This window comes from Nipponia nippon, unplaced genomic scaffold (genome assembly GCF_047370975.1).
Source record: "Nipponia nippon isolate SJK-2023a ecotype South Korea unplaced genomic scaffold, ASM4737097v1 scaffold_3, whole genome shotgun sequence".
NCBI classification, from domain to species: Eukaryota; Metazoa; Chordata; class Aves; order Pelecaniformes; family Threskiornithidae; genus Nipponia; species Nipponia nippon.
In genome coordinates this window covers 45,095,034-45,113,377 of record NW_028262347.1, presented here as the reverse complement: position 1 = coordinate 45,113,377, position 18,344 = coordinate 45,095,034, and the positions used below count along the sequence as shown (strand labels likewise).

Sequence of the window (18,344 nt, the reverse complement as noted above, 5' to 3'; positions counted from 1 at the left end):
ACTGTAACAAAAAAAAAAAAGAACAAGAAAAAAATCAGATCAGATGGGAAACATGGCACAGAAGTGAAGGACAAAGACTACTACTCAAGTGGTGCAGCTCAGACTTCTAATACTAAGATAACAATAATAATCATGCTAATAATAATGATAATATTTTTATTTTGTAATCTCTTATCTTCATGGAATAAAATGGAGAATCTCTTCGTGGAAATGAGAACTGAGATACCTTTGAGGGGTACCAGAACCATTGAGTTATATGAGCAACTGGGCAACAGGACTCTAATGTTCCTATTGACTGGCCTTTTGTCTTTACATTGCTAAGGTTCTTTCAATATTATAGTTCCCCATCTGATATTTTCTCACCTCAGAATGGTTGTATATGTCATAACCATGGTAATACTATGAATTGTAATGGATTTCACTTAAGTAAAGCAGTATAGAGTCAACATGATGAATTACTAAACAAAATTAATTTTGATTTTAAGAGCATAATAGCATATTTCAAAGCACAAGCACATTGACAATTGTGAAATGAGAAAACAGTACATTCAAGCTAGAAACATTGGGAATAATTTTGCCTTGTTTCTTTAATTCTCCCTTGAGTAATTGGCAGCACAAAGCTGCCCTGCCCTGGCACGTGCATTTCTGAGTCCTAGGTCTTTCTGCCTCCCCTCTTTCTCAGGAAAGGAGTTAATTTACTTCTGCTCTCAAGAAAACACAGCACGTTTTACCTTATGTGCACAGCAGACTTCCACACCCTCCTCCCTGCCTCATCTCATTGTCCTACTAATAAACTGACTGAAAACAATAGGATGACAAAAAATAGTTTTACAAGTGAATTTTCCTGACATTTTTGATTTACAGAAACGTGGGGGAAGTCATAATTATTTAGATTACAATGTGAGCTTGTGATGCATGCAGAATATTTAGGCTGGAAAATCTTTGAGAACTGAAGCTTACCTCCAGACAGAGCTATGAGCTAAAGGTTGTATTTGATACTTGTGTGTGAAATGCAGCTTTAATTATTATTCTTTCCTTTGTGACGGTGTTCTGCTGGATTTCATCCATCAGTTCTAGTTGAAATACTCCATCACGTCTGTTCAGGATGCTCTAACAAAAGATACAAAACAAGTTGTCTGAAGTTGTCTCTAGTTGCAGCTCGGTAGAGGCAAGAACGTGGTTGTGCTGATGGTGATGCTATACGCTGTTAACTTACAGTGGTGCTGCCTTTCTTCTTTACCACTGCTTACCTAATGTGGATCCCGCCTGCCTCCCTGTGGGCCTTGTCCAATAGCCCTCAGGCAATGTTTGGGTGACCCATGAAGAAATGGAAAATCTTGCGGCTCCAGCTAAAACGGTTAGTCTTTCCACTTCCATTTAAATCGTTTCAGTACTCAAAAGAGAACTAGGATATATCTGCTTTAACACAGATGCCATATCTTCTGTAGGATGCTTCCCAAGCATGCCATTAGAAAGTCACAGGGTGTAGTGAAATTTAATTTAAAGAACAGTTACATCATTTCTCAGCAAAAGAAATTACAAACTGTATTGCGGTCACAAAAATTGTGTGAACCTAAAACCAGTATCGGAGTTTTGCAGTACATAATAGTTTCACTGCCAGTGTGAAACCTCATTTAGTGAAATGAAATTGTTGCGGTTACAGGTGCAACATTTCCCCTGGACTTTACTCTCTAGTACCTCTCCTAAACATAGTTTTATATCTGCTGAAATACACAGACATAAGAACAGGCTTGAGAATGCTGCGTTATGCAGCTCAGTGCTTTCATTAATGCCGAGTCATATCCATACTTGTGTATTCATGCTATCTGATTTAGGGTGCATGGAGTGTGTCATTTATTTATTGATTTTTGTCAAACCTCTCCCTGCTTTGGGGGGACATAAATAAATATTAATAGATTTTATTCAATAGTTCTGACTTTTTTCTTTTATTTGGAACATATGTTATTTTAGGTTTTGTTTTTAGCATTATGTCATGACAACCCCATAACAGTGCTTGTAAAACATGATACAATCCTACGGTGAGATGTCTGAAAAAACCTCTCTTCAGTTTGGAAAACTTTGTAGTCAGCCCAATCCATAAATGGTGGGGGAGGTACTGAAGCTAAATTTTGATGCAATAAAGACCTATTTTGTAGAAATTTATGCTTGCTATACTATTTTAAGTTTTCTCATGAACATTCATGAAGCAGATTCTCATCAATAATTTTTTTTTTTTTTACAACTGAGCTCATTTTCAATATTATTGTTGGTTAAGGTAAATTCAAGTATAACAACACTCAACTGACCAGAATTAGAGTTGATCCTGTTTAACTGACTAGCCAGAAAAATATAGTTTTGCCATAAAAAATGTTATATAAAAAGCTCCTTTACAATACATTCACAAGAAGACAGCTTTTTTATTGTGAATGTTGCAAAATCTAACTAGAAACGAAAAATGGCATCTCTCATACCCAGCTTTGTAAGTAAATGGTTGTGTTTTGATTGTGAAACCATAAAAAGTGTTTAAGATAATGCTGTAAATTTTCCTGAAGCTATAATGATTTTATATATTGAAAACTTAGCTAGATTTGCCCTACTAAGATTTTATGGTTTTGGTCCTGTAATTTTTAAGGCAGTTTAGCCCAGGGCATTGTCACTGACTGGAGTTATTTTATCAGCACCTTTTACATGTATGTTTTCATTTGTACTAAGATGAACACACATATGAAAACCACATCTCTTTATAACTTATTTTTATTGTCTTTTTACCTGCTTTACGAATTGCTTCCTGCTGATAACATAGAAGGAGTCTGAAGAAGGCAGCTGGGCTCAGGTTTGACCCTTTCACATGATTTTTTTTAATGGAATTCTAATGATAATGTAATTAACAGTGTATCAATATGCATAGAGGAGTATAGTATTGTGACAGTATCTCAATGATTGAATTATGATTTACACATCTAGAGTTCTTCTGTACAAAGAAAATATTCTCTGGACAGATTTGCTAGGTAAAGCACAAAGAGGTACATATGCTGTAAATATTTTTCTTAAAATAAATTACTACATTTCAGAGACATCTTCTACCTCCCAGCTAAATCTAGAAAAAATATTTTCCTCATTTTTGAGGATAGGCTAATAAAATATGCCAAGAGTTTGAGATCTAACATTTCTAAAATTACACCAGATTTTTTTTAGAACAATTGTATAAATCATACCCAAGTATCAGTCTACAAATAGTCTTGTATAATTAGGAACAAAATTTTTCACTTTAGTTAGACTATCAACTGCTTATATTTTTCAACTTCTCTCTCTAATATATGCACACTCGTACACAATCTTACTGTCTTTACTTATGGCATTCCTTTTCTCTTCAAAATCTCACAAGAATGAGAGATGAGGGGACTAAATTTCCCCTCATAGAAAATATATCCAGCTCACACCGCATTATCCTTTTGTCTATAATGACAGAAGACATTAAAAACAGAACAAAAAGATAGTTAGACTCGAAAGTGATGCTCAAAACCAAGCACAATCCTATTGAGGAGGTGTTAATCTTGCCATTTGTGAGTTCTCTTTTCTGCTAAGTTTTAGTAGTACCAAAATAAATGACAACAGTGAGATGTAAAATCTACCTATTTTGCATCTTAATTCTGCAACCCGTATAAAAATAGGTCAACATACATGTGGTTTTTTCATATACTTTCTTCCTCACCCTATTGAAATTTCAGCTGAACAATGAAGTAGCTTAATGCCTGAATACTAGCTTCTAGGAGGAATCTGATTTGCTCCTATCATAAAGAATTAATTTATTGAGTTCCACATATGATGCACTTAGGTTTAAGCTGTTCACAGCTGAAAATATCTCATTAATAGAAGGTATTTGGTCACCTGCTCTGACTGATGGTGAAGACTGATAGTGAACTTAAGCTTGGCTGACAAACAACTGAAATTAACTTTCAGTCTCAAAAGGACTACAGATGTGTAACCATGACGTGTCATTAGATCGTGCTTAGGAAATCCTAACCCCCACTAAACAGTGACACAAACTGCAGTGGATTCCCTGGGGCCATGTTTGTATTACCAAGTTCAGTGTAGGATTTGCCTAGCATAAATAGTCTAGAAGGTCAATTGAAAACAAGTAAGATTATGAAACAAACACATTTTGATTGCGTAATAAGTTCACTTGCATTTAAAACTCAAAATTGAAACTACAATTTCTTATTACAAAAAAAATTGCTTAAAATTTACAAAGATAGAAAACAAGACACAACAGGCAAAACTGCTATCGGTAGCAAATATCTCAAAGTGGCTTCCACCTCCAATGTCAAAACGATGTAGAAATTGAATGTTTTTTTTTTTTTTAGACAGGATTTCTAAGCTAGGAATTCTCACCAGAAACAAGCATAGCAGATAGATATTCTGTCTCTAGTCTGTGGTGCCACCTTGAACAAACTCAAGAATTTATTCCCCCTCCCCCCTTATTTTTTTCCCATAGACCCTGGCTTATGGTGATATGAACCACGAATGGATAGGTAACGAATGGCTCCCCAGTCTGGGTTTACCTCAGTACCGAAGTTATTTTATGGAATGCCTGGTAGATGCGAGGATGTTAGATCATCTGACAAAGAAAGATCTGCGCGTGCACTTAAAAATGGTGGATAGCTTTCATCGGTATGTTTGTATAAAGACTACATATATAAAGACTTTTATGTGTCTGGCATAGTGCTCAGTGCTGCACAGAATAAAAACACTTACTTTCTGTTGTTCTGGCTAGGAAAACCACACAAAAAAGTGAGTGCTAAGCGTCAGAAATCCGAATTGAGAGAGATTCCTTGAGTAATAGCAATCGTATTGCAATTATGTCTCTCAAACTAAGATATTGGTACAGATAAATTTCATAATGAGCGGGGGACCGTTAATATATAAATAAAGCCTTGACAATACAGAAACAGTAATAATTTATTAAGTGGTTTAAAGTATCAGAAAATGGTAGACTAAGAATTGAAGCCCTGAGATCTCATAAGAATGAAAAGCTATTGTGTGTAGCACATAAAAGCTGTTAACAGTACAAGCAAATTGACAGTTGTTCAGGTTATCTAGGGATATAGCCAGGAAGCTAAATTGGAAATATGGAAATAAAGGCATTTAGACTTTAGGGAGAATGATGTTTATGTGACAAGAAGTGGATTTTTTTTTTAATGTACTGTCTGATTTGTCACTTTTTTGAGGCCTGATTTGACAAAACATTTCATGGCTCGCAAGGGCTGACCTTTTCTGAATACATTTTTTAATGTTTTGGGTTTCTTATGCTAGAACATTTATTCAAACATACTCATTTTGGTTTTGTCCATTTCATTTTTGAAGTCTGTGGAGTTTTTTTAATGGTTTTGCTCTCCCCTGTGTCCTGAAGATTTGCTACATGGGCTCCATGAAACACCTCATGTGAAATGCAGGAAATATACATCCTACATATGTTCCCATCTTCAGAATTATCTTTATTAACTCTGTAAATGTTTCTCTTTAAATAACAGAACAAGCTTGCAATATGGAATCATGTGTTTAAAGAGGTTGAATTATGATAGAAAAGAACTGGAAAAGCGAAGAGAAATGAGTCAGCATGAAATAAAAGGTGATAGTTCCTGGGAATGAATACTGGGAATGTTTCTTCTTTTGAAGCTTGACACTATTAACCCCTTGTCATGCCATTTTAGCAAAGCATTTAAGCATGTGCTTTAAGTAAAACTAACGTCCATCTGTCTTCAGAACACAAAATATCTCCTTAAATTAGGCACAGTTAAGTACTTTGCTAAATTGGGGCTGCAATTCTGAATGGCAGTTTGATACATACCTTTTGCTAAATTGGATTTTGGGGACAGATCGTATCCTAGCCTCTTTCAGTCTCAGAAGCAGAAGGCCAGATAGCCAATGGGACATGCTGGGGGCAACACCGGGAAATCGGAGCACACAGGGCCCTAACACTGTGTTCCTGCTTTTGAAAACCTTTGCCTTTGATTTCGTACTTCAAAATGCATATCGGAAAATGTTGCTTGGAGGGGTGGCCACTGAGGCAGTTGATTGGTATATAAGAATAGTTCCTAACAGAACTGGCCTTATTAGGAGATTTAACAGCTGATTTAAAAGTATTTTTCTGTGTAAAGCTCTCTAGACCAGTTGCAGGCTCACTGCACAGTTTCTTTTATGTGTAACTATTAGGGTGGTTGGGTTTTTTCTATTATCAGAAGTGAATCTTTTGATTCCTTTAAGCATTTCCAGCTCTAGCGAATACAGCAGTTAACACTTCTCAAGCACAATGCTAATTGCAAAAGCTAAAAAAAAAAAAGCAGGGGGATTAGAAGGAGGAATGCCTACAGTGAAAGAGTGCATTTGCTCACAGCAGATGATGGCATGCACTGATGCAAAGACTTTGACTTGGATGTGGAGGCATCAGTGTCAGTCAGCCTGAGTGGGTATAGCTGGAGACTGATGTGGGAGAATTGGGCATTGGTCTCAAATTCTGGTGTTGCTTCAATGCTAGCCGCTGCTAGGGCAAGGGTAATAACCCGTAGCCTCCTTCACCCAGCCTTCACCCTGTTGTGCATCAGTCAGACATGGTCCCAGGTGGGATTTGGTCTTGGTGATCGCTGGCTGCCATGCTATGTTTCAGCCGATCCTGACCCCAAAGTCTGGGATGCTGTTGGTCAGGCAATGGAGAATGCCTGCTCCCAGAACAGCTACATTAGCTGGACTTCTAAGGGTTCAGGAAAAAGCCTCATCACTTAGTAACACAAAACTCGGTATTACGTTTACCACTCACAAGTATAAAGATCAGTATAAGTAACTTTCTTTTAATCTTACGGGCAGGATAGGACACTTCTTTATAATAGCCAAATCCTCAAAAATGGTTTCCTAGCTCGTTTTGTTGCCTTAGCTTTATAATTGGCATGGACCTTAACAGCTCAACCAGCTTTCTGAACTAAAAATAATTTTAGTCTCTAAAATTGTGAACTCATCGTTTGCTTTGTGGCATGTTATAAAATGGTAGGTGCTGACCCGACTCTCAAAATGTTTAATACAAAACTCTCCAGTGAAGCCTTGAGGAATGGATATTTCTTCTGTGCCCTTGCACTGTTAAACTGTAAAATCTTGCCTAAGAATTGAAAAGGGTATCTATAAGAGGTGGGAGGAATTGCGTTCTGAAGATGCCCTCTGGAGGCACCTTTCTCCTTTGGAAACATTATTTAGAATAAACATTTAACTTGAAGGTAGCTAAAATCACACTGTTGCTCCCACAGCTTGGGTTTTGAATAGGAGATACTGAAGCCATTAAAGTTATATGAATAGTTTGCTGGCATTCGTCATTTAAGGAATAAAGCAGTATGATGTCCACAGTGCATGCACAACCTGTATAGTTCGGAAGTTATGGGGCATCAGGAGACTGAAATGGTGTTATGTCCTTGCAGATGTGCTGGTATGGAGCAATGATCGAGTCATACGCTGGATACAAGCTATTGGCCTCCGAGAATATGCAAATAATATTCTAGAAAGTGGTGTACACGGTTCACTTATAGCACTGGATGAAAACTTTGATTACAGCAGTTTAGCTTTATTATTACAGATTCCAACACAAAACACCCAGGCAAGTTTGCTCATGCTGCTTCTGGTTAATCTGTACCCATTATTGCCTTTTATTCCTCTTCAACCATTTTAATTTTTCACTTTGGTATCTCTAGGCACGGCAGATCCTTGAGAGAGAATACAACAACCTTTTAGCACTAGGAACTGAAAGACGACTTGAGGAAGTAATTAAATTTATTTTCAGTATTTATAAAATATCACAGTAGAATATAAAGATTAAATTGAATGCATGAAGACATGTTAATTCGCACATTGTTAAAAAGAGTCAGTTACAGCTTTAAGAAAAAATAAGGAAATGCGAGTCAAGGTTTTTAAAGTAACCTCAGTATGGCTACATATTCATATCATTTTGGATGCTAAATTTTGCACCGCACTCTTACCTTACGATGAACATTTTCCATAGAGGAAATATGCAGAAAGGAGTGGAAGTTCCACTGGCCAGAGGAACTGGTGGCAGGAGGGATGCCTGTGCAACCTATTCTTTAGGACACTTACATCCTTTCTTTAAAAACAAAGAAGAAAGAAGAAAAGTGGATTTTTTGTGGGTTGGTTTTTTTTTTTTTTTTTTGGTTCTTCAAAGTTCATCAGTATGTAACAGAGTGGGATTTGGGGCAGTTATCTAGGATGGGGAATCTCAAATCCACCTATGGAAGACATTCATCTTAAGGTAAGAGTCCAGTGCAAAAATATTCAAGTCTTGGACTTCTGCACATGAGGAAGAATAAAACTTTTAAGGACTTGCTGAAAATGTGAGATGCTTGTGAATTCTGTGCATGCACATGAGTGTTTAATTCTTTATTAGCACTTTACGTAAGCCTCCTAATGCAGTAACAAACCACTGCACTTTGTCAGTATATTTGGAAGAGTTCTGACTTTTAAAAAAGTTCTACTTTAGCTGATACTAAAACCCTCTATTATATCAAGCCAGAGATTTAAGAAAAGTTTTCCATCCTAGCATTTAATATTTCTAAAGCATTTACTTTTACAAGAGTGTCTCAAATGCATTGCAGTTACTGGATGCAGTGCAACAGAGCAGGGTAGTTGTTGTGGAATACATCTGACAGTGGGCGAGGCACCAGACGGCAGGATAATTAATCAAAAAATTTCATTTTGCTTCATCAAATACAACTCTGTGTGTTGACAGAGCGACGACAAGAACTTCAGACGGGGCCCCTCCTGGCGACGACAGTTTCCTCCGCGTGAGGTTCACGGGATCAGCATGATGCCGGGCTCCTCGGAAACACTGCCGGCTGGGTTCAGATTAACCACAACATCAGGGCAGTCACGGAAGATGCCGACTGATGGTATGCAGTCATTTCTGCACTTACTGTTGAAAAGCAAGAGGCTTATTCTAGCATGTTAAACTGATGTTTAGTGCATGTCTGTCTTGCACCAGAGCAGCTGCGTTCATGTAACTAGGATGAATGGAGTCTGGGAGAGTTGAATTAGGGAATGGAAAAGCACTGACTTGGCATGCTATTGATTTTTTCAGGTTTGCTTCAGACTGACAATGTTTATTTAAAAAAAAAAAAAAGGCAATCTAGCCATCCTAGATCTGCAAAGGAAACATTCAGAAAGACAGGAATTAATTTACTGACTTTCATCTAAGATTGCATATAATATCTAAGCAAATTTTTTAGCTCATTAGCCTCTCTAGTAGGTGGAATATATTTTAGAAAATGAACTTAGAAAGGGCTATCACCTTTATTTTCCTATTTGACTTTCAAACTAACTAGCTTAGCCTTGACAATCAAATAACTCAAGTTGCTAACAGTAACAATCAGACAGGTAGTATAGTTAGCAAATACTGAATTTCAGGTACCAACTGAGTTCTGTATACCGGTCTTAATCTTCTCTGGAAATTTCCAAAAGATGCACTAACTCAGCAATGACTGGAAAAGTAACAAGCAGATCATAACTAAAAAATAAGTAGAATTTAAAAATCATTGAAGAGAGCAGGGAGAAGGGACAAATCCCATTGCAGCTATTCCTTCAGGTATATGGATGATAAAGCCATGTATACCTGCCTGAAGTTCTGAGAAGTACCAGTACACAGATTGGCCCATTTCAAATACTGCTGTTTATTTCCTCATGAGAGAATTTAGGTCTATGAATAGATGTCTCAAAGTAATTTGATACACTGCTTGTAGTGATTACATTCTGTAACTCTTGATTGAACTTGGTATGACAATATCACCATCTAAATTCCATTAAAGCCATCTAAATTCCATTAAAGTTTCTCACCTTTAAAAACAATACTTTATAGTTGCAGTTACAGATGGAATAATTTACTGAATACATCATTGAATTCCATTGACTCCACTGCTCATGTGCATGCTTTGCTTTTAATCCTGCACTTTTTTCCAATGATGAAGCTGTAACACAAGAATCCATTGCAAGGCAAATTCCATGTAGAAATAAAGGTACTAGCTCCCTAGCCATTTCCATGGCCCACTTTACTGTAGTAGCTAAGAACCTTACAAACATTCATGGATTTCATCTTCTAGCCATGCTATGACGTGGAAGATATTCCCATTTTACAGATGGGGAACTAAGGCACAAGGGAGACTTAGTGATTTACTTGAGGTCTTCCAAACAGTTTAGTATTGAGCTGGGTACTGAACTCAGTAGACTTAAAGGTAGGTAGCTTTGAAGACCTACATCTTCATCCAGGATTTGGCTTCCTATCTCCCAGTGCTAAGACTGCTATAGTATTTAAACAGCATGACAGGTACAGTATTAGGACTTGTAACAAAATAAAGACAAAACTGAGTTTTAAACTGTATTCACTTAAGATGGATTTCAATAGTACACCAGACATGAAGAAACTCTGAGTTCTGAACTAGACCATGCCCAGATCATGTCATAGAAAGCTACAGAGCAATTTAATAGCCACCCTTCCAGTGGGAAACAGACTGATTTATTTTCTTCATGATTCTAAAGAGGTTCTGGTTTGTTTCTTTTTTTTTTTTTTTTTTTTTTTTTTTGCAATTTGCAGTTGCTTCATCACGACTGCAGAGGTTAGACAGCTCAACAGTTCGCACATACTCATGCTGACAAGGCCTAGCAAAGAAGCCAGCACTGAATTGTTGTGAGTATTCATAAGGGGCCATCATGAAAGCTCTTTATAACTGTACACTACACCCAATATTCCTTGGCATTATTCAAGCAAGAGCCAGCATGGAGCAGAGGACCTAACTCAGACTCACTAGGGTGGTCATTTGATCATGACAGCAGTCTCAAGCTCAGTCCAGGAGATGCTACGCTATTCTCTTCCCCATCTCAAACAGCAGGTTCTTTCTGCTGAAACCACTTTAGCAGATAAGACAAAAGTTCTCAGGCAACTCTGTTCAAATGATATCTCACCGACCATAACGTATTTTGTATGCTCTCAAAGCTAGAATTGGACAGACAGCAGTAGGCACAGGGAGTGAATTTACTTTATGAGAACTTGAAGTAGTTCTACGAGGAGCTAGGGAGAGGGGGAAAAAAAAGCTAGTAAAGCAGAAGAGATTTACTTTTTTTTTTTTTTTTAGATGAGAGATATGGTTCAATTTAGAACATCAGGTAGCTGCATAAAGCTAGAACAAAACTTCCCCTATACAGAAAATCTTCCAAAGTTATCTATTATAGAGATTCTTGCACCTCTCAAATCACTCAGAATTGACCAGTGGCAAAGAAAGGATATTCTGAGCTCGATGCAACTTTGGATCAAATCTAGTACTGGAATTCATGTTGCATTTCTCACCACTTATCTTTTGAACATGGCTATGAATCTCACAGATTCACTCTTCCAGAGTTCTGTGGAAATACATTGTTTTCTGCTACATCACAAGTTTTGCAAAAAATACTAACATGATGAGCGCTTTCATCAATATGGCACCATTTCATGCTAATATTTTCTCAGTAAAACAGTTTTCCATTTAGTTACTCAGGGGAGTGTAGGGGAGCTGGAAAGAATATTTGGATAGCACAAAACCTCACCAGGCATTAAACATGCTTCGATAGCTGTTACATATTGTAGGCAAGACATGCCAAAATCTGCAAGAAAGTGGTTTGGTTTTTTTTTTTTAGATTCCCAAGACTGAGAGAGGCTTGGGGCCATTGAGATTTTACTAATTATGGGCATGTTCAAAAAGTGCTTAGGAACAGCAGAAATTACCAGTGGAAAATGTAGATTGCTCAGGATCCTACCGATGACATGAGCCTTACTTCATAGATCTTCAGCAGACTGCAAGAGTTTAAAATCTTAATCTAGCAGAAAAGGGAACTTTTCATGCCACCACTGAAAAATAAGCACAGAACAGGAGATTTTTTTTTTTTTTCTAAAATAAGTAAGTTTAGCAGCTGGTCCTACAAAGTAAATGATGAAGCACCTAAACTATATAAATCTTTTTATGTGTATGTATGTGTAGATTAGAGCTTGGTGTTATCTCAGTAAAGTCAATGACAGTACTCTCACTGGGTTCAGTGGGGGCAGAACTGATAGCAGAGATGCATATCTTTTCTCCTATATGCTTCAGAATTCCAATGTTGAAAGCAATAAAGTATGACCAAGAAATTAAGTTCAAACACCAAGCTATCTATTAGACCAGACCCCCAGTAAGGGGCCAGGCACATGAGGTGGTATTTTCCAATAGGTTTGAAGAGTGCAACAAGGGCAGAAATTGAAATTTGGTATGTTAATGAAAATTAACTTAAGATTATCCAAACTGTTTATCCCCACTGTATTCAAAAATTGTCTAAAAAGTAGCAATCCACAAACAGAAGTAAAGTAGCAAACTTTGCTGGCACTATATGTATATAGGAGTTATGTCTTTGAGCAAAAAGATGTTTATGCGAAGTTATGCAAGCTGTACAAGTTAACTTCAATGTCTACAGGTGTATTAGTAGTGTTTCAAGTATCAGTGATATGTATCACATCAGTACTTGCTGCTTGTCCACTATTCTGCCAATCACATTCTAATCTTAAATGCTTGAGACCTCTATCAAATTTACATCTAAATTGTAAAGGCTAATATATGAGGATGACTGACACTAATATACTACTATTTCTTTTCACTTACCATATACGCCTTTTAGAGAAGCAACAAGATGGTGTGAACTAGAACTTAAGTATATGCACTGTTTGTAAGTGCAATTTCAAAATGTCATGCAGGTTAGAAACCAAAGAACAAGGTAAAATAATTTTGGACTTCAGTAAATGATATAACAAATATGCAGGGAAAAGATTTCCTTCATTATGATATCAACCTTGAAAACTTAAACAAATTACCTGAATCTCAGGGATGAACACATAAACAAAAACTGCTCATATGGGGAAAGTGAAGTTGGTTGAAGTGCAACAGAAGAGTTTTCAGAATTTTGTGATCACAGTTCCTGAGTAACAGTTTCTTCATGGAAGGAACTGATTGATACTTGGACAAAAGAGATTATTCATTACAACACGCCTCCTGAAATTTTCCAGATCCAGGTCACACCGAGACCCAGGATTGTAACACTTTGCCTAGAATGCATCAGTAGTTGTGTTACTCTGGTGACTAAACTATGTGCATGCACAGAATCAGGGACTGATTCTAACTAAGAAGCAGAGGGGATGGATAGCTGGATGAACTATCATACAACAGCAATATAAGAGAATTTTTTTGATACTAAAGGGGAATATGCATATGAAAAGCAGACTGAAAAGAGAGCTGCAAATGGGTTGCACGTGGAACATGCACGGCCTGTCAAGATGGCCTGTCATCACAGCAGGGTGCAGATTCTTGCATTCTGCTACTCCCCTTTCTTACAGAGAATGTCAAAGCCTTGTATTTCAAAATAGTTTATGCCAACAATATGAATTAGGTACAATCTCACAGTGTCTTAGGGCGTTTCTTCACAACAGCTGGGTTCAATTCATATGCTTTCAAGTTGCATTTCAGGTATTTTTTAAAAACATTTGTTGAAACCACCATGACAAGCTGCCAGAAACCATGAACTGTCATTCTCAGAACAGTTACATGAGCATACTCTGCGCAGCCCAGTTTGAGTGCACTCTCAAGATCAGAAATTTAAGAACATTTAAGACTGCTGGTGTCTGGCCATTTAATCTTGCAACAAAGTGTACCACAGAGCGAGCACACAGGACGGGTCAAGCTCTCTGCTGTGGTGGCTGTATGCTGCCCAGCTGAGCATCTGCAATGCCATTACACAACCAGTGGATGTGGCAGTCACACTGCCTACGCTTTCCCAACACTTTTCTCTTATGAAATACTTGTCACCACCAAGTCAGAAGGCTCAGCCAGGACAGTTTTGTTGCCACAGGCTGGAGCAATAGAACATACTAGTTTCACTCTTCTAATGAAATGTCAAAGGGGATCTGGTAAAATCAAGTATGTACTTTATCAATGAAGGGTTCCAAAGAGGATTTGTAAAGACAGATGGAGAAGAAGAGTTCCAAAAAGACATGAATGATAATCTAGAAACAGCTGGTCCATAGCAAAGAAATCATCAGGGTGGAAAAAGATAAATGTATCAAGCTGCAGTGAAAAAGGAGAATCAGAGAGTATATCAACAAGGTCTATGCACTTAAGATGTGTGTTCAGCCTTCTGCCAAACAGGCAAAAGTCTACAGATGCAGGAAATTAACCCCAGTGCTGAATCAAAACATCAAGAAAACAACCGTAAAATGAACATAAGCAGGAGTTTGTTTCAATCTAGGACAAGAATCAGTATACATTAGTAAAGATTAAAATGCATTGTTAATAGATTTATGTTGCAGATCTAAAACAACAAATGCATGTCTCCCTCAGATACTCAAAACTCATGTTTTAGTAAACCATGCAATAGCTTACTTAGTGCTATAATATTTTCTGGTGTCATTGCATCCTAGATCAAATTAGAATCATGAATCTCGCTAACTAATGTTTGTTTATTTTTTCCCTTAGATGTCATCTCTTTCTTCTACTTTACCTGAAGTGCACTACCACTACTTAGGAAAAAGAGCATTAAAACTCTCTGCAAGAACAGGGTAATAGGGAAGAGAACACATAAGGTATATCAGACAAACACATACGATGTTCCTTTCATGTATTGGTTAGTTTAAGACAAGAGTAAAAAAAAAAACAAACAACTAAATTACTATTAAAGAAAGAAAAACAAAACAACCTCCCCCCTTCCTCTCAGCATCTCTGTCATCAGAAATTTGGCAGTAGTGCACATCCAAAGCTTTTATCAAATGAAGCCACTCATTTTTACATTGTTCCATCTGTTTTATTGTAAAATACTAGACATTTACGTATTTACTGTGTATGTATTTCTTTTAAAATGTGTAAGTCTTATGTAAATGGATATAAATATGATTTTTTAAAAATAAAATCTATGGTACATGGGGTCTCAGTGCAAACATTTGACAATACAGTGTCAATAATACTGTTTGTATCTTTCCATTCCACCATTTTTACAGTTTTTGGATTGTAACAGTCAAATGAATATGTTTAGCAGAGTTAGAAGCTTCAACATGTTCCTACTGAGAAAATCTGTCAATATTTAAAGTTGAACACCTGCCTCTGATGATGTATAATAGAATGACATAACCTGGAACTGGAGCCAAAATGGACCTCTAAAGACAAAATGGAAATGTCAGATATCTATAGAGAAGCACCATGATGGCTCACCTCTTAACAAATAAACCCAGAAGAACTGTTTACAAAAAAAAACAAAAGCAATTTAATAAAACATGATTTATACAAAAACCAAAAACTTTCTTCTATGTTACCTGCGGACCAAGAAGAATCTTGCTTTACCAAGAGCCACCTTTTCGTTCCAGGATCTTCAGACACCAGCCAGCATTGGAAAATTAAATCTAGTATTTGCATAGAATCAGGTTCTCGTTTCCAGATATATTCAACAAAGACAATGAAAGAAAAGAGAAGCCAAACCCCACCATTTCTTCATTATAACAGGGCATTAGACAGGCTCCTATCTAACGTTATGCTTTTAGCCAAGATGGCCTTGCTGAGACTTCACAGAAGTCAGTTTTATCAGAGGAAATAACTGAAAGACAGAGTGATTAATATATAGTGTACAAAAGTTTAGAAGAGCAACTATTACCTGCTGTGGCTTTATTTGGTGGTGTTATTGTTGTTTATTCTTTGTTTAAATGGGAAGTTTCAAAGTAAGACCTACTTAATAGTCATTTACCTATTTGCTATTTTTCTGCTGCTTGATCTTAGCTCAAGACCTGTCTTTTAGTTATTTCTTTTAGCAGTTTGATCTGCAATGTTTGCACGTACATAAACATTTGTTTTGTCTATTTTCATTTGGCAAACTTCAGTCAATCAGATGGTGAAAGATTTTTCTCCCCCAATGTCAATAAAAAAGAATTCAGTGCTACTTGTGTTTATAAGTCTATTAAGCTTGGTATGTAGTAGCATTACAATAGTTGGATGCCAGATACTTCTCATAGCTAAGCATAAGCACGTTTTGCCACTAACAGGTATGAGTTACGATGGATTTACTGGTCAGAATCTGCCACGAGAGGGAGCACTGAACTTGCTGATGGGTACGATACGATGCCTTGGGTTAGCACACAACTGTATGAAGACATGGCTCTTTTTTATGTACAGTTCCTCGGGCTTTAACCGACATCGTTGCTGATGCTCCTTCTCCTCCCTCAAGCTCCTTTTGGATTATTTTAGTCCATAATGTCACAAAGTAAAGCAATGCAAACACCGTTTCCAGTGGTTGCAGTATCATTTGAATACACTTCCCCTCGTAACCGCCAGCTCCCGTGTTACAAAATTTCCATTTCAGCCCGCATTGTCACAGCTGATGCTCAAATTCAGGGGGCAGAGGGGAATGAGATGTGTTGGGGAAAAGAATGAGCAAGATTTTGCAACCAAGCTGCAGGTATCCTGCCCCAGGAGTACGGCACCCCCAAATTATTTATTTCCATAGTGGAAGAAAACAGACCAGAAAAATTAAAAATCTATTTTTTAAAATAGTATTATTGTGACTTCAGTTTTGATCTAAGGCTAACATATAAAATCTCCTAGTACATGTCTGTTTCCTCCATATGAGCTGAAGCTCTATTCTCAACAGCTAGAAATTGTGGCTATGCTAAATGTTGCCTAGTTGGCTCCGACCCTTTCAGCACACTGGCAATAATTATTACATCAACCTCTTCCAGCCAAGTTTCAATAATTCCCTGACCATTCAAATCTACCCACATGCTGCTTCTCTCTAAAAACAAAATTCAAATCAGTGCTCTCCTACCACTTGTTAAATGGGCTTGTTATTCCTTGACGGTGTAACCAGGTTGCTGGGCAGCACCAGAGCCGTGCACAAGACTGACTACTCCTTGTCCCCTTCTCCAGCTCGGCACAAAGCTAAAGCTGTAGACAAAGAATTCTGCAGTCACAGTTCCTCAGCAAAAGGCTCCTCTGGAAAACAAAAGCAATGCCCTTGTGACAACTATTTTTGCATATTGTACTGCTGCAATAATGTGGCTTTCTTCATCTGGGTTTTCTGAATGCTGGTGAATGAGACATTTGGCATTTCTGGAATCCTCCACAGTAATAGGGTGGTAGCAGAGTGAGTACACTCGCCCATGCTGCTCCTCTGTTTTATCCCAGTCTTGATCTTAAATGCTTCCCACCAAAACAGAAAATAAAAAAAAAAAGAATAAAAAAACAAAAATTAAAAAAAAAAACCAAAACACGCTCAGGCTTCCTCAGAAAGCAGAAGTTATTACAAACATTTCTGTTGGATAATTGTTTCTTGTCAATACTATATGAGCTACTAATACTAATAGCCCCTCAGAAAGGTAAGTGCCTAAATATCCATTAGTAATGTTTTTGGGTTTGTTTTGTTTTGTTGTTTTTTTTGGTTTGTTTTTTTTTTTTTTTTTTTTTAAGTCTTAGATTAATTCTTTCTTCCTTAAAAGAAGAGCCCCAAATTAGAAAACAGGTTACCTTTCCTTACAAATGGAGAAACTGGTATAGGAACATGAGATGTCATTGGGAACACTATACAAGATCTAGGAAATTAATTCTCTTCTCTTACATCCTATTGCAGTATCTTTACTAGAGGGCTTGTGCTCTCACTAATTAGTTCCCCTCCCCTGCTTTTGCAATTACACCATGATGGTTGCAGCTGGGATAACTACAGCAAACATACACAACTTCTCAGCTTTCATCGTATAAAAAAAGCATCCATGTGCCTCGTGAATGTGCCACAGTTTCTCTGTGATAAGACCCTTGTAGTTTCTCACTGATGTAAAAAAAAACAAACAAAAACATCAGTGACAACTCCCAAGATCTCTCTCTTGCCCTGTAACTGTTCAGCATAGGTTGCAAAGTCATAGCATTGTGAAAACGAAAAATACGCAGCAGTCTCTACAAGGCACTCCATTATTTGGCATGGGCTTCCTGTTAAAGCCTTGGTACTTGAATAACACATCCAGAAAAAAATAATGTCTTCAACTAACTTGAACTTATATAAGAAGTACTTCAAGAAAGTTAACAGGACATCTCTGAGGAGCAAAATTACTCCCACAAATAAATCACTAACCTCTATAGTTAGCGTATCTAACACAGAGCATCATTAGCCTTTACTCAGTCTTTAAATGCTTTTACTCCCTGTTCAGATTGTGATTTTCAGCTAAATCAAATAGCTGAGCAGGGTGGCTACCTTATGCAATTATCTGGCAAAAAACAAGTACAGCA

The 18,344-nt window shown here is 37.2% G+C and overlaps 1 protein-coding gene across 9 annotated transcripts in view; it reads left to right on the top strand.

Moving 5' to 3' along the window:
- The window catches only part of PPFIA2 (PPFI scaffold protein A2), a 352,807-nt gene extending 337,251 nt beyond the window's left edge, over nucleotides 1–15,556 (top strand). For 5 of the 9 annotated variants that reach the window (XM_087765241.1, XM_087765242.1, XM_087765237.1 and 2 more), the window contains 9 exons: nucleotides 1,295–1,357; nucleotides 2,804–2,833; nucleotides 4,496–4,671; nucleotides 5,532–5,629; nucleotides 7,461–7,636; nucleotides 7,731–7,799; nucleotides 8,780–8,939; nucleotides 10,634–10,726; nucleotides 14,565–15,556. In XM_087765241.1, the coding sequence (XP_087621367.1) occupies nucleotides 1,295–1,357; nucleotides 2,804–2,833; nucleotides 4,496–4,671; nucleotides 5,532–5,629; nucleotides 7,461–7,636; nucleotides 7,731–7,799; nucleotides 8,780–8,939; nucleotides 10,634–10,692 (831 nt within the window). In that variant the 3' untranslated portion in view covers nucleotides 10,693–10,726; nucleotides 14,565–15,556. The remainder of the gene's footprint in view (nucleotides 1–1,294; nucleotides 1,358–2,803; nucleotides 2,834–4,495; nucleotides 4,672–5,531; nucleotides 5,630–7,460; nucleotides 7,637–7,730; nucleotides 7,800–8,779; nucleotides 8,940–10,633; nucleotides 10,727–14,564) is intronic. The other 4 variants (XM_087765246.1, XM_087765245.1, XM_087765238.1 and 1 more) reach the window with 2 other exon arrangements.
- Nucleotides 15,557–18,344: the final 2,788 nt, after the last annotated feature.